The sequence below is a fragment of the Phalaenopsis equestris genome, unplaced genomic scaffold (genome assembly GCF_001263595.1).
Source record: "Phalaenopsis equestris unplaced genomic scaffold, ASM126359v1 Scaffold000002, whole genome shotgun sequence".
Classification (NCBI taxonomy): domain Eukaryota; kingdom Viridiplantae; phylum Streptophyta; class Magnoliopsida; order Asparagales; family Orchidaceae; genus Phalaenopsis; species Phalaenopsis equestris.
Window position 1 is genome coordinate 62,122,046 of NW_018164444.1, and position 23,569 is coordinate 62,145,614.

General features: G+C 34.8%; 1 protein-coding gene across 1 annotated transcript in view; it reads right to left on the reverse strand.

Annotated features, from left to right (window-relative positions):
- The window catches only part of LOC110030572 (inositol-tetrakisphosphate 1-kinase 6), a 23,355-nt gene extending 299 nt beyond the window's left edge, over positions 1 to 23,056 (reverse strand). Inside the window, 12 exon segments of the mRNA XM_020733344.1 lie at positions 9 to 89; positions 384 to 534; positions 622 to 767; positions 6,430 to 6,492; positions 8,227 to 8,340; positions 10,620 to 10,761; positions 11,605 to 11,813; positions 12,141 to 12,212; positions 12,316 to 12,407; positions 12,817 to 13,012; positions 16,306 to 16,341; positions 22,895 to 23,056. Coding sequence (XP_020589003.1) covers positions 9 to 89; positions 384 to 534; positions 622 to 767; positions 6,430 to 6,492; positions 8,227 to 8,340; positions 10,620 to 10,761; positions 11,605 to 11,813; positions 12,141 to 12,212; positions 12,316 to 12,407; positions 12,817 to 13,012; positions 16,306 to 16,341; positions 22,895 to 23,023 — 1,431 coding nt within the window. The 5' untranslated portion in view covers positions 23,024 to 23,056.
- Positions 23,057 to 23,569: the final 513 nt, after the last annotated feature.

The following is a 23,569-nucleotide window of genomic DNA, read 5'->3' on the forward strand; positions in this document are numbered from 1 at the left end:
GCAGGAATGGCATCACTATCAGGGATCTCCTTGAAAGATGGAAGATAGTTCAGATCCACAATAACATGATCTCCACTGCCCTCTTGAATCTATGTAATGTCAAGATTGATCAATGTGCTGATTAATATATTGGAGCATTTATTACATACATACTGCCAAATTTCTATGTATTTACATATCTAACACCAAAAGTTTACTTTTTTACAATTATACCACCCAGTCATTCGTATCACATCAAAAAAATCACTATTTTTTTACTTTTAAAAAGTTAAATGCTTAAATTTTCAATGTAAAAACTGAAGTTTAGGTGTTGGACATGTAATATACAAATCTTCATAATGCACTACTGAAAACTGGAACTCAAAAGAGGACAGATTACTCACAACAACATCAAATCCAAAGATGGTAAGGCCAAGCCACTTTCTAAGAGATTTTGCAGCATGGCCGACTAATTCTAAGTCGATGGAATGATTGCTATGTTTCACGAAATCGGCGGAAATGTTATCCTCGCGATCAACTGGGAGAGATTTCAGGCTACATTTGTTGGAAGAATGAGTCAGGCCATTAGCATGCCTTATATTTTTTAATGAAAAGTTAATGGAAATAATGTAGAGTAGCTACCTGTTGAAGATGATAGGGGAAGAGCCTGATTTTGTTGTCATGGATAAAAGATGAAGGCCATTCGGCATTGATTTCTTGACAGAGTGAAAAATTCTCTCACCCAAGACATAGAACTTGAAGAGCGATGATCCGTGGTCGATGTACTCCTACGCAAAAATCATAAATAGAACATATCATCAACACTATTGTTCAACAAAATCCAACAAGTCTATTTGTCTAAAGAGTAAGCCAAAAGATTTAGGGATATTTATGGACATCATATGCACAAAAGAGAAATTGGCAAACCAACAAGAAAAAGTGGGTATATTGTGCATTATCACACATCACCATGTGCACTATACCCATGCTTTGGCTTTCATACGCCTGTTAGTAAATATTCTCATTATAAAAGCCATGAGTGAGATGCGGAAGCGGGATTGGGATTTTTCCCACTCATGTGGTAATTCCCGTCTCAGTTTTCTCGTTATGCGATTATTCTTGCCCATAGGGGGGACTGGACCTTGTGTGCCCCTTTTTATGCTTTTTTTAATTATAATTAGGGTTTTATTTATTTCTTAGCTTAAGTTTTGCTTAAAATTTGATTTGAAGACTTTGTTTTGGTTTGCGTTAATAGATTTTTCCTGGCTTAAAGAACGTTGTATCACCTTCTTTTTGCAAATGGTGTGTTTGTAGCTTGTCCAAAGATAGATGGTGGATCTCTCTCAACAGTTGTGCCTCATAGAAGTAGTTGTTTTGTGATTCTCTCAACTGTTTTCAGCATGGACAATCACCATACTTCTAATATCCACTCCACACTTCGTTGACCTCACTTGCTGATACCGGAGTTAACCCTAACCACAATAGAAATAGAGATATTATAGCTGAAATTCAATTGGATTAAAGGTAAAGACTCTTGACAATAGAAAAAATAACAACTCAAACAAAAATGACACTCTAGGGTGAGGACGAATATGGTGGGCTGCAGTTATGTGGAAGGGAGGTCGGTTAGTTGAGAGGTGGCGGCAACAGCAGGAGAGGTGGGGAAAGGGTTTGCGGCTGTTGGAGGTAGGCTGGAAGGACTGGCCGCAGGGGAAAAGTGGCATTGGATGACTGTCAGTAACAGCGGCGTTGGAGGGCTGTCGGCAGCAGAACAGGAAGGGAGGGGGTTTTAGGGCTGCTGGAGTTAAGTGGGAAGGACCAAACAACATAGAGCAGGGGGTTGGGGTTGGACTTGCAGCAAACAACGATGGAGGCAGAGATGTGGCGAGATAGGCGGAAGTCGTAGATGGTCAAAACCTCAGAGCGAGATATAGCCAAAGCAACACTCATTTTTTGATACAACCTTAAAATGGTAAAAGGAGATGCCGACACTGTCCAAACATAATTCTCACCAAAAGTTAATCCTAGAACAAAAAATAACAAGTATATAATAGATAACTAGGAAAGGGAAGGCCCTCCAATTGGACGACAACCCTAGCCCCCAAAATAGTGGACCGACCGGCCCTAGTAACCCTGGACTCAATCGGTTCAAGTGATCCAACCGGTCCAGCCATCATTGAGCCTTGTGTCACATACTCTCTCTGTTGCTATTTCACAACCACCTACCTGCTAAATACGATTCTTAAACACCTTCTAGAAACCCAACAAAAATGTCATAGTCGCCAAACTTCTTCTATCCCCTTCCAAATTATGTCAACCTAGCATATTTTATCCCCCTTGCTATTCCACAATCACCTCACTGCTAAATATGATCCTTAAATACCTTCTAAGAACCCTAGAATAGTGTCAATGAGAGTACTATCATGAAAATTTTGGAACATGCGACCATCATAACAAGACAATTGGACAAATATAATGTAATTCTTGGTCAGATAACCAAAATATATAAAATAATGGGTTATTTCCTCTTATAATTTACTTGTAAAAGAATTCTTCAATATACACCTAATGCGCCGCTTGGGGCCTAAACCAGACCCAACCACTTAAGCAAGAAGAGGATCGGTCCAACAAAAGACTGGACAAGCCCCCTCTCCCTCTTTTCATTGAGCAGGAATTATTCCTCCTTCATGTTTTCGTTTCCCACATATTCATCTTCTATTTATATGTTGTTTCTCTGTTTTGGGGTTAGTTTTTTTTATTTTTTCAAATTTTTGTCAGGACAGCTGTCGGCGTCCATTGTTCCCCTTAGAGGTTTATATCAGACGGATTGGCTGGTGCTCCGACTGTATCCCTCTCTCGATGTGGTGATTATCTTCCCCAAGCCCCCCTCCATCCTGCCCATCTTTTGTTGCCCTTCCCTCCTTTGTCGTCCAGCCCCTCACATTCCCGTCAACTGTAGTTGCCTTTCCCTCCGTCGTACAGCAGTTGGGGGGCTTCTGTCCTTTCAACTCCAGCCGCTTTCCCAATTTATCAGCCGCTCGTTATCCACACTTCTTCCCCTTCCTGTATTGCAACCAACCTACCATTATCTGCCTTTCCATCCACCATTAGCCATCCTCTATACTGTCACTCTCCATCAATCATCTTATCTGCCGCAACTTCCTCCAACCCATCCCAGATTAGTCATAACTCAATCCAACCCCCTTCCCTATCTTCTAAACTCCCTCCGTCACAACCCAGATCTATCGTAACCCACTCCTATAGCTTCCCTACTCATACCGCGACCCTACCACCCCCACTGTTTTTGTCATAACCCATTCCTTTCCCATAACTCTTGTAGTCCTCCTAACCCTACCTGCACCATAAATGTTAAAGTATTCCATCCCAACCCTTCCCCTGCTGCCACCTCAACATATCAGTCCCAGTTGCTGCCGCAAGCACCCAGCCAACCATCCTGCATGTTGTCCACTCGGGGTTCACCCCCTTTTGCCATTGCCCTAAGGGTTCTTATTATGGTTGCTATCATTTATTTTTTGCTTTGAAGAGTCGTCGTTGTAGCATGTTTGTATTTCAACAACATTATTATTATTTCTTTTGTGGTTTGAGTTAACTTCGGTATTATTTGTTGTCGGAGCTAGTCTAATCCTATTCCCATCCTAAGATTTCCTAGCATCTGCAATAAACCAAAAAATTTCTTTATTACCACCAAATACCATTTCCACTTTCACAAATATCAAACCCTAGTCATGCCAGCAAGAAGATTTTTGTCTGACCCCACCCAAGAAGAGATACGGCGAGAGCTCTATCGCCTTCAATAAAGGCTTACGAGGATTGATGAAATGACCCAAGAAGAGGTTATTCTCGACCGAGATCTGAAGAGTCAAAGGGGAAAAAGGGAGAAGGATCTGAATCCCTTCCATATAAAGAATTTGAGCGATGAAAATTACGTTTCAGAATCCAGTATCAGAGGAGTTCTATAGAGAGGTATCTGAATCCCTTCCATAGGGAGAATTTCAGAGAGGAGATATCATTTGACTTCGACATCAAAGTGGATCTGTTAGATTTTGATAGAGGTATGGATCCAGATGATTTTATTGATTAGTTGTAATTTGTTGAACGGGTCTTCGAGTATAAGGATGTGTCAGAGGATAAGGGATCAAATTAGCCACTATCAAGTTGAAGAAAAGTGTCTCTTTGTTGTGGAAGAACTTATAGACACATAGAAAAAGGAAAGACGACGATAAGATTATTAGGTAGGATAAGATGAATAAAACGATGCAGAGGAAATGCCTCCCACCCCATTACTGCCATGACATGTTCTTTGAGCTCCACTAACCACAGTAGAGAGACGTGTCAGTAAAGGAGTTCACAGAGCAATTTGATCAGTTGTAGATGAGATGTGATTTGGTGTCCTTCCCGCCTAAAGTCGACGTTTCAGACACACCAGCGCAGTCAGTTGTCAACTGGGGCCTTCTGGATAAATTCGTTGGCGATTAGGTCAAAAATGCATCAAATTCAGTTTCCTTAAAATTTCGAGCTCGCGATTGATCATTTTGAAAATTAATTTTAGTTTCGATTAATTATGAAACAAATAAAGGCGTAAGCGATGTATATTGTAATAATTAAAAGTGTCGACTGTTCGAATTGCAAAATTTGTGCGCGCGAATGTGCAAATTGTGAATAAGGTCATCCTAGGGCTTAATGGTCCTATGGGGACTCTTTTTGAGTTTCCTCGTGTTAGTTTCAATCTCCTAAGTGCTAGAGGTCAAGAACCACACATGCAAAAATTCAAAAAGAGTAAAGAAGTGATTTGAACTTCTAAAATGAGGTGAGTCCAACTAATAAGGCTCTAAGATAGTCAATGAAAAAATCCCAAGGCAAAGCACTAAACACTAAGAAGAAAACTAGACTTCGCCAAAAATGATGTCAACAGTGAACAAACCATCTAAGATGACTCTTTCTAATTTTGTATACCACTGAAGCTACACCAACCTTATCACGAATATATTCATTTCACATTTTACTCTATGTGTCAAGCCATTCATCCACCTAAGCATTCTCATCTCAACAACATTTAAATTTGTTTTATGCTTCTCTTTTAAAGCCCAGCATTCTGCGCCATAGAGCATTACAGGTCTCACTAACATCTTATAAAATTTCATGCAAGTCTAAGCGGTACTTTTCCATCACACAATAGGTATGATGCATTCCTCCACTTTAACCAACCAAACAACCAAAATTCTATTAATAACATCACATCTATATCACCATCGCTTTGAACAATAAACCCAAGATATCTAAAACATTCACATATTTTAATGATTTGATCACTCATAGTTATAACTCTGCTACTAGAGCTACTATTATTAAAATTACATTCCATATATCCATATATTCAGTTTTATTCAGTTTTAGATCTACTCAAATGAAGACTTTTAGACTTCAATGTAGACTTCCATAATTCATTTTTTTCCTTAACTCTTTCTCTAGTCTTATCCACAAGAAGGATAACATTCTTGAAAAGCATACACCAAGGTACATCCTCCTGTAAATGTTCAGTAAGAGCGTCCATAACTAAAAAAGCAAAAGAATATGGGCTTAAAGCCGATCCTTGATGTAATCCTATTGAAATAGGAAACTACTTGGTCAATCATCCATCTGTTCAAACACAAGTAACAGCTCTAGTATACATATCTTTAATGACTTGAATATAAGTCATATCAACACCTTTCTTCTCTAGAATTCTCCAAAGGATTTCTCTTGAAATCTTATCGTAAACTTTTTTCTAAATTAATAAAGATCATATGTAGATCCTCCTTGCTCTCTCTGTACCTCTCAATAAATGTATAGCCCATAGGAGACCTGTCCGACATAAATTCAAACAGATTATGAGAAATCTTTGTACCACGTCTTAACCTATGTTCAGTTACCCTCCCCCCTAATTTTAAAGTATGACACATCAACTTAATTGCTCTATAATTTGCACTCTTATGCATCCCTTTTATTCTTAAAAATGTAGACCCAAATACTCTTTCTCCATTCCTCAGGCATCTTTTCTAATGACGACTAATTTATTACTCATTTAGCTCTGTTTTAGTCCAATTTTTCCATGGTGTACATTAGAGATAGTCTAAAATATGGATCAATGTTTTGATTTATTCCAAGGAAAGAATGAATCTAAATGATTTTTTCTATCCTATGATCCACCGATCACTTAGTGCAAGTTGTATGTTTAGAAAGCAACCAAATAATGAAGTGCTCATTCATGCTTTTCCATCCAGAATGCACTTAACATAAGTTGATATAAATGTAAACCATATAATGAAATTTCATTAACAAATAATACTTTATGTCAAGCACATTTGCAGGAATATGAAAACTAATGGCGCATTTCACAAAAAATTACAAATTCATCCAGCAATATAAATGGACTCCTAAGCAACTTCTTACCTGAATAATAGCTGGAAGTGGAACAGAAAGGTTCTCAAAATCTTCAATTTTAAATACTATAGCCTGCGAAGAAGCATAATAACTATGATTGTACAAAATGTGCAAGAGGAACATAAACAACACCCATAAACTTCCAAATAGACGGGTCATAATTTACATCTGTTTAGTTACAGAAAAAAATTGTTAGAGATTAAAAGCATATCCTATACAAAAAAAACAAAAACCTATCTCAGAACTAGATCATGAATTCAAAATGAAGTAAACAAAGGGGAATTTATATTAGATACCACCCAATTCTTAACGTATTTACACATCTAATACCAAAACTTTACTTTTTTACATTTATACCATCCAAATCTTTCATATAGCATCAAAAATATCATTGTTCTTTCTTTTTGAAAGTAAAACATAACTTTCCCATGCATAGGTAAGGTCACATATATGTAAAAATTGAAGTTTGGGTATTTGGTATGTAAATACATAAGAATTGAATGGAATGTACATAAACCTTAAAAAAAAAACTATACAACAATGTTATCTAATCATATAGCAAATAAATGGCCTTCATTTCAAGTAATACATGCAGCATTACACAAGAATTACAAACTAAAGAGTAGAAGATGACTTTGTGACAGTGGAAAGATTATTAGCATGTTAAAATGTTTTTATTGCAACAGGTATATGCTATTATAGCTACTGTTCAGTTAAAACTCATGGTAATTAATTAAGTTATTACCATGTAAAAACTTATAATTTTAATACAAATATGCCGAGTTCGGAAAAATTTATTTGATTCGGTTAACAACTCAAACAATAAATCCATAAAGGCATAATAATCTTGCATATGATACATATATATGCTATATACAATTCTGACTCGCAGTATTATTACACCGAATCATCAAAGCTTTAAAATCATCAAGGCATAATACATTTACACACATTCAAATAAGATAAATAATTGTCGTTTTCAAGCAATAAATACAGTATGAGGCCTGATCACATCACTTAATTTTAAACAAATGACACATATTAGGGAAAACCGTATACAACAAATGCTAACTCATTAAAAATATTTCTAACTTTCATATAAGTCGTCATATTTTTACTCTAAAAGTTTTTTCAATAAAATAGAAATCTAAATGCATTTATTATTTAGATAACTTTAATGTAAATGCATGAAATAAAAACAAAAAGGTTGGCATAGAATGCTAAGATTAATCTTATGAAAAGTCTTACAGGTACTACAAGGGTTTCTTATCCTTATGCTCTTGTATAGCCTATTATGTGGAGATAGAGAGTAAATTTAAATCAAACTTTGTTTTGTAAGTGCATGTACGGAAAAAAAACAAGGGAAATTTACATGCGTACCTCATGATTTCTATGATTTATAAAGTTTGTTATTTACATTTTATCACTGGTTCCATAAACCTATGCATGCAAAGGTGTATTTCACTTTTAAAAAGTTCGCAATAGTGTTAGTCTTGATGTAATATTGATGATTTTAGTGTTATGTATGTAAATATGAAAAAAGTAGATGTTGGATAAGTAAATATATGAGAATTGTGTGGTATGTAAACATTTTAAAGAATAAAGCCTCGTACCACTCGCACTTTCAAGGTCAAATGGGTAGTCCGAAACAAACTGCAGCTTACAAAATTAAAATTAAATATGTAGAATTCGGAATATAAATATCAGAAAAGTTGTTGAAACATTGAAATGACCACAGTGGCCCAAACTAACGATTGCAGTTCAGATATAAATGCCAAGAAACATAAGTATCTTTGAAGTTATTACCATATTGTGAGCATCAGCTACCCCACATGCAGCTCGAGGTTTCACAATCAACGGGAATGATAGTTTAGCTTCAGGGAGCTGATCCTTTATGCTACTATAATCATAATTATCCACCTGCAAAATGATACTAGTTGTAAATTTGAAGCACAAGGTTGTTAATAGAAAAAGTGGTGCATGAGATTATGAATCCATAAAATCTCCAATTGGAAAATTTAGACCCTATTATTTAAGTGGCAACCTTGTTTAATGCCCAAACCAGGCCTTCATGACGCAACGAAGTGCTCCAAAATTCAAGGATGGTGGAGAACATACAATAAAGACTTTATGAGAACTTGAGAAAACCTAACAATGAAGTAGTTAGGGATGCAATCTCTTTGGATACCAATGCTCCAAGTACTTTGGAGGTGTGGGTCGTATCAAAATTGGCCACAAATACTTTATAAGGACTTCGAAGAATCTCTTTTAGGTTATGATTTGAGCCACACCAACTTTGGTTATATTTGTGTCAAATTCATAATGAATCCTTTCAAAGTTGTGGTTGGGATCATACTTCCTATTAAAACAACTGCTCTAAAAACTCGTAGCCTTGGTTGGGTCAAACCCTTATAAATCATAGTCTAATGGGATGTTTTTATCGATTATTATCTTGGGCCACGGTTAGATTATGCCATCAACTTTACCTCATAGGCAAAAGATGAAGTTGGAATTACACCATCACTTTAGGACCATGGAAAAAATGTAACAAAAAGAGCCAACATAATTTCCACCGATCCTCATGGTGGAGGTTTTTAGAGGATGATATGTTGCCATTGAGGTGTCAAAAAAGTAGGACTCCCACACATCCATAGCCGGAGTTGCTCTTTAATAGTGTCTCTTTACAAAAATTACCCTAACATGAAAGTCGCGTGAAAGAGAAAATGAAGAAATCATCAGTTAAAAATAGGAAATTATAACAAGCCTTCAAAATATTGCCAGGCAAGTATCATCTTTTTCCTTAGCATGGGTGAATTCTCTACTGACAAATGATATCCAATGATTAAAACTTGGATTAAAATACCCTAAGATCAGGAATGAGCCACCACAGAGATGTTGGTGCAACACAAACATTCTTTCTGCCATGATTGAGAGCATAGCAGCTATGACCACAGAGAAAGAATGTGGGGCTCCCCTTACATCTCACCCAATGAAAGGGAGATCAACAGGACAATCTCTATGATCCTGAAGTATCCTAATGACAACAGGAGGCAACAAAGACAGTAGAGAATTGCCACCTTTAACAATAGCATACCCTTGTGGAGAGGAAGGATGTCGGCCATGGCTGCTACCTAGTGTGAACAGCATGAGATAAATCCTCTTTTGTAAGGGATGTTTTCACGATTTACAATGGTTAATTCATGGTTGTCATTAAGCAATTTCAATTATCATCATCATCATCATCATTAGCCTAGTCTCAATGACCTAAGATCCATGTTATGAACCTCATCTTCCATTAGATCGCATGAGTGTTGTCTAAGGTGGCAAACAGATTATTCGCAAAATCATTTCAAACTACTTCTTTCTATGTAACATTAGATATATTGATTTTCTTTTCTAATCCTCTGACATTAACATGATCAGCTTGTTTAACAGGTTCATTTCCTACCCTTCATCATACACATTCAAACCATCAAATTCTATTTTCAATAACTTATTTTCAATAGATAGAACTTTTACTTTTAATAATCATCCTTTAATTTATCCTTTCTAATTTTTTCATACATAAAACTTATTATGCTCATTTATGTCACACTCTGCTTAAATATCAATGACATGTTTATAAAATACATTAAGATTCACCTACAAATATCTAAGCAGAAATTTATTAACAGATCCAAATGATTGCCTCATTCTATGATGTGAAGGCGAATGATGTGGATAGGCCTGTGCGGTTTGCATGTATGTAAGACGGCAAACTAGGACATGGAGAGATGGTTGCAAAAGAAACACATTTTTATTGAATTGTTATGTTTAGTTCAAGCAAATTTTTGTCTACATATCAGCAAAAAAAAAGATAATAAAAAATCCATAAATAAAGAAGAATATCCTTAATAATGAATTTTTATTACACTGATAATGAAAAAGATTCTTGATATAAATAAGCTAACACATGATATTTTAGATTTTATAATAGCTAGTGTAGAGCAAGGCACTAATTAATACAAACAGCAATATATGCGAACAAAACAGCGATAAAAGCGGACAACCCAGGTAACTGATATTTAAAAAAGAACCAACCAGAACAAACTTATAACGTAACAGGATACCTTGAATATAACTCTATCTTTCCTAGAACAGCCCTATTAATGAATGAAGTCAGATTAAAATTTCAAATGAATACCATTCCAACAAAAGACCTTTAGAAAATGAGGTGCCCGGAGTTTACAGTGACCTTTGACGTTGAATCCATCCAATTTGCATAAAATTTCCTGGATTTTGTGTCGATCCAATAGGGGGTAAATATTGTTTAGCGGATCAATTACACAACAATCAGGCTTCCTGCTCATCATAAGTAGGGAATTGATTAAGCTATCTTTGGAAGTTTATTAAATCAATATAACAAAACTTGAACATAAAGCAGACTCCAAAGCAGTTGTACATAGTATATCAAAGTTCCAAGAAATTAAAATGTTTGCTCTGATTAGAAAACAGAGTCAACAATATACATATTAAAAATAGAGACAAGTGCCAAAATGGTCAAAGTCTAAAAAAGTTTTAATTTAGCCCACAGACTATTTTAATGAAATCTAAAGAAGTCCTCCCTGAATATCATTTCAGCCCATATTAAAGAAGTGTGGGCACAAAATTGACACTTTAATAGACTCAGGGACTAAAATGGCGAAAATCGCCCCATGTAAATGGTAAAGGGATAATTTTGACACTCTACTCATTAAATATACTAGACAACAGAATAACAAAGTTAAATCTTGCAAATAGCACAGCAAAGAAGTATGACCACCCCTAAAAATTACATGAAAAAGGAAAAAAAAAAACACTTCAAATGGAAAAAGAAACAGAACCACTCGCAAAAAAAAATTGTACAAATGTATGAAATATACTTTAGAAACAACAAACAAGAAAACCAAAACCAAAACAACTATCCTATAAGTTAAATAGTATATAGCCTACTATCAAAATATTATTCCCAGAAAACTATAATAACAGGAAAAAAAGGATTAACAATGTGAAAAATCATTCATGTATGCTATAAATCAAAGATTTCTGAGTAAACTTGACAAAGCTATATCCTTATTGACTACATATCTAATAATCTAAAAGTAAAAAATTGTTAGCACTGAAAGAATTCATTCCGACTATAGAATATCATACAGCATTTAAAACTAAAGAAGTGACCTTTTAAGCTCATTCATCCCTTCAGAAAATAGAATGCCACTGGAAAAATCTAAAGACGTGTCGATGCTCATGATTTCATCCGTTGCTTTATGGAGGACCACATCAACTTCTCTTAGTTGGGGAGCTAAAGGCAGCTCAAATGATAGAGAAGCAAACAACAACCCATTATGAGTAGGATACATTGGGAATGCGCCTCTCTGTCAGCAAAAGATCAGGAATAAAACACTATTCCATAACTCACAATTGAGAAAATGTCAAAATAGGTCCACTGACTCTTTGCAGGGAGTCAATTTAATCCCAGAGCCTATAAAAGTACCAATTTAGTCCACTGTTTTTTTTTTAATATAATGAAATAGTCCACACAGAGGAAGATTATTTCAGCCCTAATTTACAGTTGGGAACTAATTTGACATTTTTATAAACTCTGGTAATAAAATGACCCCATATAAACAACCAAAGGACTGTTTTGGCACTTTAGTCACTCCCAAATCCATTGTCTGCATTTATGTCGCACGAATGCCTACCTTGGAAAAATCTTCTTCACGAGATGGCTTCATAACATAGCCAATCACCAAAGCCAACTTTTCATGCATTGCCTGATGTAATACAAATCTCAAAAATTACATTATGGAAGCAGCAGACGGTGTGAACAGATCACAGATAATGGAGCAAATAGACTGATTTAGCAATAATAAAGACCATTTTATTCAGGCTGCATATAGTTATCGGCACTGCTTCAAGCTTGCTAATGTTGAAAAATCCACCACCTGTAGCAATGTTGCTCTCAACACCTACATGACAAAGAAATATGTTTCAATTACGAGAAAAGTATTAAAATGGCTTCCTGACTTTTTGTAGAGGTTCATTTTAATCCCAGAGTTTATAAAAGTGTTAATTTAGTCCCCGGACTCTTTTAATGGGGGGCTCCTGTCTGGGGACATTTCAACTCCTATTAAAAGAATCTAAGGACTAAATTGACACTGTTGTAGGATGTTAGACTAAAATGATCCCATGTAAATAGTGAGCAGATTATTTTGGCACTTTACACCTTCAGTTAAATACAATGAAACTGGGACAAAATCAAGTTTAAAATACAAATATTAGCTCAAAAAAAAGAAATAGCTAAGTCATGAAATAACATGGTTTATTTCAATACACTTAAACAACCTAGTTTGATGAAAGAACAAAAATCATGCTTACCTACAAAAACAATTCTCCAACCCATGTTTTTTAGTTCTGAAAATAATAACTCAATCTTTCTGGAAGTTATGAACAAAGAGCTCAAACCGGTACCATTCCAGGCTTGTAAAATTTTGTTCAATGAATCTTCATCTGTTCCACATATTGGGATAGAATCCACAGCATATGTTGCAGCAATTTCTTTAAAAAAGGTAGCCTGCAACGTATCCTTCTAGTTGATATTTACAAATAATCTCTGAAAATTAGCAACCCTAACATAAAGGGGTTAAGAGTACGCTATATGATTGGACAAATCTGAGAAAAAGAAGTCAGGTTCCATTTCCATGTTAATCTAGAAATAAAATACTAACCAAATTAAAATACCAAAAAGCTGAACCGACTAAAAAATCATTTCACTAAATAGAACAAACACTACTACTTCTCGTCGTTAACAGCCTTAATTCCTACTAAATGCACTTAAATTTTCTATATGAATCCATTGTCAGAATTCATTTCTATTTATATTGCATTTGGTGTTATTCTAGTTTAGATCTTTTTAAACAAGTTCAAACAATTTTAAATTTAGAAGTCCTTCATCCTTCACCTTACTAAGCCCTCCAGATAAATAAATGAACAATTCAATAGAAATTTAACAGGAAGCCAAAAAAATACACTGGAAAATGCCCATTCTACATCACAAATCTATTTTGTGTCATTGCTAAAACAGATAAGATTCAAACTATAAGAAGTTATGTAGAAGCCTTAGGCTCTTGGCAAGGTTAACAAGTTTGTTTCTTCTTTACCTTCAAAAAAGGTGCTCTTCCATTAGTCTTCTTTCATACTTGATGAGTGTAACACAGCCAAAATAGATAACAAATCAATTACAATTTCTAAAACAAGAAGTATAAGAGCACTCCATACAAATTAGGATAGAGCATAGTAGACACTGTAGAATTTCCACAAATAAAGAAAAGCAGTACTTCTGACATTGTTATTAGGAATTTGGATACAAGATCTGCAAAACGATTTGAGCAAATTAGGTTTAACTTCTGATGCAGCACTCAATAAAAATGAATGAATATTGATGATTCATAAAGCCAATCCCAAATTATTGGGATATGAGGATAATGGTATTGAGGGCAGATTTTTAGGAGCAAATACTTGGGCCCCGTTTGGGGCGGCGGTAGAGCAACGGCGCGGCGGGGGGCCGCACGTTTACAGTGTTTGGGGCGGCGGTTACGCAGCGGTGACCCGCGAATTTCCTTAAAAGCGGGCCGCGGGATCGACCTTCGTTGTTCGGTTGCGGTCCATGTTCGCATGCGATCCCGATTTCGCCCTAACTCCATCACTCACCGCTCGCAAAGCCCTCAGCCAAGTCCCCTAAAATTCCCGATCTTCTTCCCCGCTCGAAGCTCTTCTTCCCCGCTCCCTCATCCTTGTTTTGCACGAAATTCCTCCTTCCTCGCTCGAAATCGTCCCTCGCTCCCTCATCCTCCTCCTACGTTAAATTCTTGCTTTTCAGAAGGCCATCTTTCACTCGAATCTCTCCTCCGCTCTCTCATCCTCCGTGTGTACGAAGTCCTTGTTGCTGAACGACAGACCCTCCTGTCATTTTGGAGAGTTGCAGCATGAGTTCGTGGCTGGAAGGGTATTGAATCGACAAACTTGCTTCTTTTTTTTGTTTATGAGCATGGAGGCCGATTATAATTTGAGCTTTTTCATAATTGGGTCTTTCCTTCTTCCTTCTGCAATCAATCTGTACCTTATTTTTTATTCTGAGACAATATGAAAGTTTAGGTGTTAGATTTGTAAATACATAAGAGTTGTTTTTTATAAAATCATAGATTGTGACTTTAATCAATATTACCATGTATGTATGTGTGTGTATATATATATATATTAGTTAGGATGTAATTCCTTCTTCCTTGACATATTTTTTAGTCTTGTTCTAAAAAATATGAGGACAAATTTTTATGCCTTTGGCGTGCTTTTCCAATGATTTTAACATTTTCTCAATGGTTCTATGCAGATCCTTGTATTGTTTATATGCCCTGTTTCATCATTTTTTTTCATTTTGGGGCACGGTGTGCTAGAATTTACATTTGTGGTCCTTATACAAGCCCTTGAAAGGTTGCATGCTTTTATTTTCTTATGATTAACCATAAGAGGAGTATATAATTTTGGCTATGATTTTATGAATTGTGGTTTTCTCATTTTCCTTTACCACTTTCGGTATCCACTATTAAGTTAGTTGGACATCTGAATTTTTGAAGTATTTCAGAGTGAAATTCTGCTTCAGAAGTATTAAATATGTTGTTGTCACAGTTCTCTTTTAAACAGTTTTACCAAACATGGGCAACATGGTCATTTTTTCAGAAACAGTTGTCCCAAAGCTGTTTTCACACAGCTGCACCAAACAGTCAGTCAGCTTCCCACAACACCTCCCCCGCAGCAGCTTCCTGGGGCAGCGCAGCTGCAGCTGAAAAGCTGAGAAGGTACAGTTGCGCCAAACAGACCCTTATAAGGGAAACAACGATAAAAAAGGATAATTTAAAAAAATGGGCATTTACATGCATACCGTAGATTTCTAATACTTTTTACATATCAAACACTTTAATTTAATTTTTACACTTGTAACACACAAAGCTTGCACCTCACATCAAAAATATCAATATTACTAACTTAAAGAAAAATGTGAAATAAACCGTTTTATGCATAAATAAAGTGCCATAAATGTAATTTTGAAATTTTTGTTTAGATACGCAAATACATAGGAATTATGTGATATTTATGTAAATCTTTCTTGAAAAATGGAAAAAAAAAAGATAATAAGAAGGAAAGAACAAAAAAGATCCATCTACAGAGCTCCAAAATTTATTCTCATCTAAAACACCTACACACTAAAATTTTATTTATGTTGTAGAAAAAAAGCATTGTTTTGAAAATGCTAGAAGCTTCGTAGCAGTAATGTAATTACCTCTAATTCCAAATTATGTGTTTGATTTAGAAACCTAAAGATAACATGAAAATTAATTTATCAGATACAGGTTCACAACTAACACGGGGGTTTTCCTCCAAAAGCTGAACCGGTTCAGTTGAGAGAAACGTCTGAACCAGCCCTTGCTCCCCTCTTTTCATTAGGCGGAAAATTTCCCGCCTTCTTATTTTCAGCCTGAGCTGCAAAAAGTTAGTGCTTTGAGTCATAATGTCTAGAAAAGCTTGCCAACAACAACAGTTGCCTCCTTTTAATTGTGATTTTATTAAACACAGGAAACTTAGTCACTTAGACAGTAATTTGCAGAAATATTGTTGAAACAGCCTTTAAATTTTGGCATGTATGAATGTCACTATACCAGTTAGGTGGATCTATCAAAAGGAAAACCAACCTAAATATTCAGTGATAAGCTATGTTGTTTAAGATAAAACCCTTAGTTGCATTCGAATAACAATGTAAACTAGGCGAAGAAAGGACCAAAGTAATCTAAGAAAAAGTAATAGAATGAAATGTACCTTTTGAGATGTGGCATCATTGTGATAACAAATCCCCTGAAAAATAAGTAGAAATTCTCAGCAACCTCATACTACAGTCTTTATTCATCATTCATTCTTTAAGGAAAAATACATTAATCACATGTTCGTAAACTTAACTAGAGCTGTAAAGAAAGTTATGGAAACATCATTAAAAATAAATCCGAAGAACGGAATTTTTTCTTGAGATAAAAGACTATTAAAAGATAACAAACGAGCAGAATAATGAATAGAAGAAGAATAGAATTTAAATGACAATATCATTAATATAACCAGAATTACAGAATAATTGATATCAACAAGAATTAATGACAATCCATAAATTTTTAGAGTTTATAAAATCCTCTCTTGAAATTAAAAAATTCATGCATTTTTCCCAATAATTTTTGAAAGTCCCAGGGTAATTTCAGAATTTTTAAAAAACAAGAAAGCATGTTTGCAATTTCTGTAGTTTTCTGCTCTATTAGGATGTATGCAACCATTAGTGGTGCAACTATGCTTATATGATAGTATGAAACTAGAAAGGACTGACACGTGGCTAGGCTTAGCCGCATGTGCATCATGTTCAACCTTTCATGGGGTTAGAGCCAAGTCAAGTAAATTGATGAATCCCTTGCTTTATGAGAAAAAATACCACATGGTCTAGCTCTAAAATATTTGGTAAACAATCCAAATATTTTATCTTATAGTAAATGTTTTTATTTTATAAAGAATATGGTAAACAATCCAACAAATCATACGATATAAACAATATTTGGCATGATGGGTGAACAGTATGATGCTATTCTTTTACCCATCTTCTAAGAATTATGTAAGGAAAGCCTGTTTTGAATCTTAATTACGGAAATATTGTTATGATTTCTGTTGAAGGGTTTCATTGGAGTTATGCTAAAGATCAAAAATTCTATTGGAGAGCTTTTGGTCATTTTAGAGATGAATCTAGACTTTTAAATCAATGTGTTGTTAAACATTTTAAGCATTTATATAATCTTGGGAGTCTTTATGTTTAGTATCATTTTGAGATTACCAATGTGCGAGTAAAATATCTCATAGCATCACGCAATTGTGTGTTGCAATCTTCTGCATCAACACTTCAATTTATCCTAGCAATGGTGTCAAGGGGGTTTGTGCCCAAGTTTTTGAGTCGGATCCTAAGACTAATGTCTCATGATATTGAATTTTCTTATGGTCACGTCATTTGCAACATTATCAAGTTAGCCGTAAGTTTCCCAACTGGATGTTGAAATAGGTGATACGAGGCTACAATCACCTGAGTTAGCCAATCATATCCAATTTTGTATGCCTTGAGCAATTGAATAATTATTTTCGATACACCAGAGAGAAAAGAGTTAAAGATGATAGGAGACCATATTGTGCTTACATCATTTATTTTATCACACTTTTTCTAAACTCTCAATTTTCCTATTTGGTCGAATTAACCACTAATGAATAAGGTGACATGAATGGCGGTGTCCTGACAAGCACTTCTATACATGAACGAATCATAAGGGTGAATCAGAGGATTATGTATTTTTTACCATGATTATAATCTATATAAACAATAGAAATTTGAACAACATTAAGTAACTTTCCAAAGGTTTTGATCGTAACTCCCTTGAGTAGAAAAGCTACCGGTCCGTGAATACTCTTCTGTAGAATCTCCATTGCATGTTGCTCTTGGAGTTATGGATCACATTTCATGCTTAAATTTCTTCATCGTAGAATGTAGTCCACCAAAGTATCCATTGGCTTTTGTTGCTCTACCACAAAATCACTTACAGTGATGTGGTGTTGAGCACCGGCAAACCGCTTAACAAAGAGGTTTTCCCCTTTCCCCTAACCGCCGACCTCCCCACATCATCTAGTCCCTCTGTTGCCGCCACCTCCTCGTAGCAGTAACTTGCTGTCCAGATCTCCCTACCACCTTCCAGCTGTCGGTTCCTGCCCCCTGTTGTTGGTCTTGCTGTACAAACCTCCCAACCACGCACATGCATCATGTTGATCACCTATAGTGCTTCTCTTTGATGTTCATCTCATTCTCATCAACCAACAGCCTTTCCACTCTTCCATGCAGTTTTCCCTGCCACCCCACTTTCCAAATCTCCAAACTAGTCACCAAGTACCATTCAATCCTACCCAACAATCCTCAACCTTCCCCCCTACACCTTGTCGCCTTACCGATGCTAGCACCGCCCTCGGATCTTTTCTTTCGATCCTAGTTGGAAAGTGGTTTGTTATTGTATTTCCCTTTTTTGTTTGTGTCATGTTAGAACTCTAATTAAATGCTAATAAAAAGCTACTTTGCGTTTCCGCTGATTTCCTAACTAATTTCAGTATTATTTGGTATCAGAGCTAGCCTAACCCTAGCCCTATCCTAAGATTTTCTAGCATCTACCATAAACAAAAAATTTTCTTTCCTACCATCAAGTATCCTTTCTACCTTTACAAATCCCAAACCCTAGGCTTGCAACCAAGAAAACATATGCCTTGGCATACTCGGGAAGAGAAACGACAAGAGCTACATTGCCTTCAACATAAGCTTAGGGAGATTGATGAGATGACCCTTGACTGAGAGCAAGAGAGTTGAATGGGAGAAAGAGAGGAGGATTTGAATCTTTTCCATAGGGAAAATTTCAGCGATGAAGAAGATAGGCCATGACATTTCAGAATCCAGTATCAGGGGAAGCCTGGAGAAGGGTATCTAAATCTTTTCCATAGAGAGAGTTTCAGAGAAGAGATATCATTCGGAGAGCATAAAACTTCAACATCAAAGTAAATCTGCTAGAGTTTGAGGGAGGTGCATATGCAGAAGACTGTTGATTGGCTGCAATCTATTGAACTGATCTTTGAGTATAAAGATGTTCTATAGGATAAGATGGTCCAATTAGTTGCTATCAAGTTGAAGAAAATTGACTCTTTGTGTTAGGAGAACTTATAGAGAGAGGAAATGGGAATGCAACGACAAGATTACCAGGTGGAAGAAGATAAAGAAGGCGATGCAAAGAAAATACCTCCCACCCCATTATTGCAGGGAAATGTTTTCGAGGATCCACCACTTGCAGCAAACAAATTTGTCAATAGAAGAGTTCACAGAGCGGTTTAATCAGCTGCAGAAGAGGTGTGATTTGGTCTCGATCAACTATATGATACAATCAATTATTAGGTTGCTCATGTTGTTGGTACTCATAGTTACAATTTCTTATTTACGTAGACTGTGTGATGCAATCCATAGACTGTAAAACCAATTTTTTCCCAACAAAATTCTAAGGATGGACTTTGTTTTATTTTTAACAAAAAATAAACATTTAAAAAATTTGTATGATGAAATGAACCTATAAAGGGTTGACTTGTCCACTATCATAACATTGTTTACCATGATGAAAATGACGAACTTTTTGTTTAAACAAGCCAGACATTGTATATGTACTTTTGTGAGAAAACAAAATAAAAATTTAAAAATCTCATAGGAAGTTGTTTTAATTTAACTTAAAATTTTTGTTTTTTTTATTTAAACACACACACACACACACACACACATATATATATATATATATATATATATATTTAAATTTTAAATTTTAGATTTAAATTTTAATAAATTTAAAATTTATTTTTAGAATGTAGTTTATTTCTTTTTAATTTACATCTAATTTGAGTCTTATAATATTTTTTATACTAAGTTTATATTCCACATACATGGATCGTCAAAAAAAAAAAAAAAACAAACAAGACCATTTGCATCAAAATCATACATCACTTTAAAAGGTCACATAGAGATTATTCTTTTGATAACAACATATAGAGTTATAAAAAAATTTAGAGTTATAAAAAAAATATTTTAGCTTAAACTCAAATTAAATAAAAATAATTAAAACTTTAATTTAAAAGCTCTCAAAAGGATGTCAAGTTTTGATGCAAAAGGTTTCGGTTTAACCTTTTGACAATTGGTAAGTGTGGAATATAAAACATGAATATAAATCTTAACTTAGATATGAATTTAATTTAAATTAAAAATAAACTAAAAATCAAATAATTAAATTTAATCCAAGTTAAAAAAATTAAAATTTAATCATAAAAATTTATAATTAAATTAAATCAAAATTAAAAAAAAAAAAAACATCACCGCTATGTTAACCAGTGGCATTGTAGCAAGAAAGGATACTTGGTATGATCCTAAATTCTATTTTAACAACAATTTTTTGGCATAAAAATAGTAACAAAATTGATTATTAAAATTTTTGCCTGTTTAAAATTAAATTATACAACCATGGAAACAATCAAATTTTTAATATAGATCATGGAATACAATCCGATGATCATATTTTGCATTGCATTGACACTTTTATAGATTTTGCTTAAGCCTGGTTTGTCGTTCTAACCCAAGTGGTGACTATCCAATGAGTTCTGGAGACTGATAACTTTTTCTAATTATCATTCCTCATTGTCTAACCTAAAGTACAAAAACATGAAAAATCATAGTCCCAAACTATAAAGCCTTTTCTCACCCCTTTCAAAGAGACCCTTTTCCTTAATAATCTTTTGCAAGTTTTCATTTTATCATCAAGTTATCCTTGTCTGTTTGTGAAAATAATGTGAAGACAAAAGTATGGTGTTGACAGCAAGCAAGTTCAGGTAATAGATGTGTTAAGAAATTTGAAGAGTCCAAGAGAAAGAAGAAGCATAATATTAAGAGCCTTTGTGTAAGAAGTGGACATTGATGAGGTAGAGATTATACATCGCAAGTAGAGCATCATGCTTATCAGAATTATTAGCACAATGAGGAAGTAGGTCAAATGGATAGCAAAAGTCATAATGAGCTTTTAGAGCATCAACCATGACCCTAAAGATTAGTACAACAATCACATCATTGACAGATTTCAGTTTAAATCCTTTTGCAGCCAAAAGAAAAAATTTCATACATGATAATGCAAATCTCTAGTAGCTAAAAGCATCTCTAAACTTGTATGAGAAAAGGAACGATTGATGACTTTAAGACTAGCTTACAGTGTCTATCCATCCCATCCTATGCCATTTAGTTATCACTTTGAGTTAAAAAAATGACAAGATGTGAATAACATTTCATGACAATATAGTAATATTAATTAATAGGATAATGGGTTAGAAAATTACTTTCACATATAATAATAGTAATAATAATAATAATAATAATAATAAAGGAATTCATTGTAGCTCAAACAAACACAAACCTGTGACATCTCATTTCAAAGCAACTAGCTTTTGCAACTGAAATGCAGGCAATATAAGATGAAACAACATTGAGAACTCTTTTCCCCATTTTAAAGTTAGATAAAGATCTCAAGATAGTTCAATATCTTCCTTCCCAAATCTATTTTATTTATTAAATAATAATAATAATAATAATATATTTTTTATTTTATTTTCATAAGAGAACTCTGAATAACTGACTACTGCAATTTTTTCAAGCCGTCAACAGTCTCCTCAATAGATTGAGCTTGTACTTTCAAAAATTTGTATGTTTAGGTATTCCAAAATGGAGATTTTTAAAAAAATATCACTCTGTAGTGCTCAGCAGAAGGATAAGCAATAAATAAGAGCTTTAAATAAATTTAATCTTAAAATACCTCAGGAATATGGGGAGCACTATCCCTTAAACCAATTGACAGATGATCTACATTTGTATCTTTTATAAGGGTTGATTATGGGGTTATTTCAACGCCATCAAACTAACAGGATTGGAAAGGGCATAGTTTATAAAGATTGTGGAGTTTGTTAATGTTATTCATCTTTGCTGACTAGGATTTGACAGGAAGAGTCCTGGAGCCAATAACTGCAAGCATCAAAAGCATTATAATCAAGGTTTTTTAAAAGTCTACATGGTTATGTAACATGAGGATTCAAACCGAGTAAAGAGTGTGACGTAGTTTCTCTTACTTTGATTGTATTCTATCACAGAATATAAATATCCCAAGTCCATCAAGGATTCAAAATAAAAGATTGAGGCTACAATCAAAAGGACAGACAATTAACAATCAGAAAAGGCATATGACGTATTACAGTAAAAGATTGCATTTTTTAATTTAAATGTGGAAATGAGATATATTTCTTGGATTCGACCTGCAAGATTGGTATCAAAGAAACATTTAGTATAACTTCACGAAGGTGCAAGCCTCTTCCATGCCCACGAAAGTTGGTTCTTCCATTCAAGCTAGCCATACTTGGTACTTTCAAAGGCAGTGCAGAAAAGTATATGAGAAAGTAGAAAGCCAAGCTGGGATCAATCTAATCTGAAAAAACTATGAATAGGAACCAAAATGGGCTGCCCTAGGAAAACTCTATTGTTCCGTCCGAAATCAAAGATGGGAACAAGAGTAGGAGTAATGATGATAAAAACAGTTGGTATTGCCTCATCTCCGCCTTAAGATGAGGTTGGGAATGTATCAAAGTTATGGAGATGCGTAAACCTAGTTTATTCCCGTAAAAACCAAACGTATTAGTCCTATTTTAGTTCGTGCGACAAAGTACACAATCGTTCCGCAACACTTGAAGACGATCGAGTAAAGGTGGTTGTTTTAGGTTCAAGGTTTATTACCACGCGTAGATTGGAGTGGCGAAGCCGACGGAGGAGGGAAGCCGAAGCTGTAGAGAGGGAAGGATTTCCGAGGGCGTCCTCAGTGAAGAGAACGGATTCGTCGAGCACCACTTCCCTGACCGCTGCCATGTTCGAACGAAGCCCGCTAAGCTCGGAGCAGATTCCGCGTGAAGAATGGGCTAGCCATTATAATAAATAACAAGTAGAATAAGGAATTGTGAGAAAAATAATAAAAATTTAATTAAATTACATAAAATATTAAATATGATTTTTAAACTATTTTTATAGCTACAAGAAGTCTTTTATCTCAATGAATGAGGTCAGCTACATGAATCTTTTCTCTATTGTGTTATGTTAAGTGCATTTTTATTTAATTATAATAAGTTAAGACCATTTTTATGTGAGATGCCGAAGTCTTTTTAGGTCTATCTCAATCTTTCTTAATATATGTTAAATCTAAAACATGTACTCACCTAACCGAAAATTCAAATGTTCTATGTTTACTCTGGTCAAACTATATAAGATGACTCTGTAATCTTATCTATCATTGGAGCTACACCAATCATTTCATAGACATACGTTTCACATTTTGTATATAAGTGTCAAGCCACTATCCATCCATGCATTCTCATCTCAGCAACATTTAACTTAGTTTTATGCTTCTCTTTTATAGGC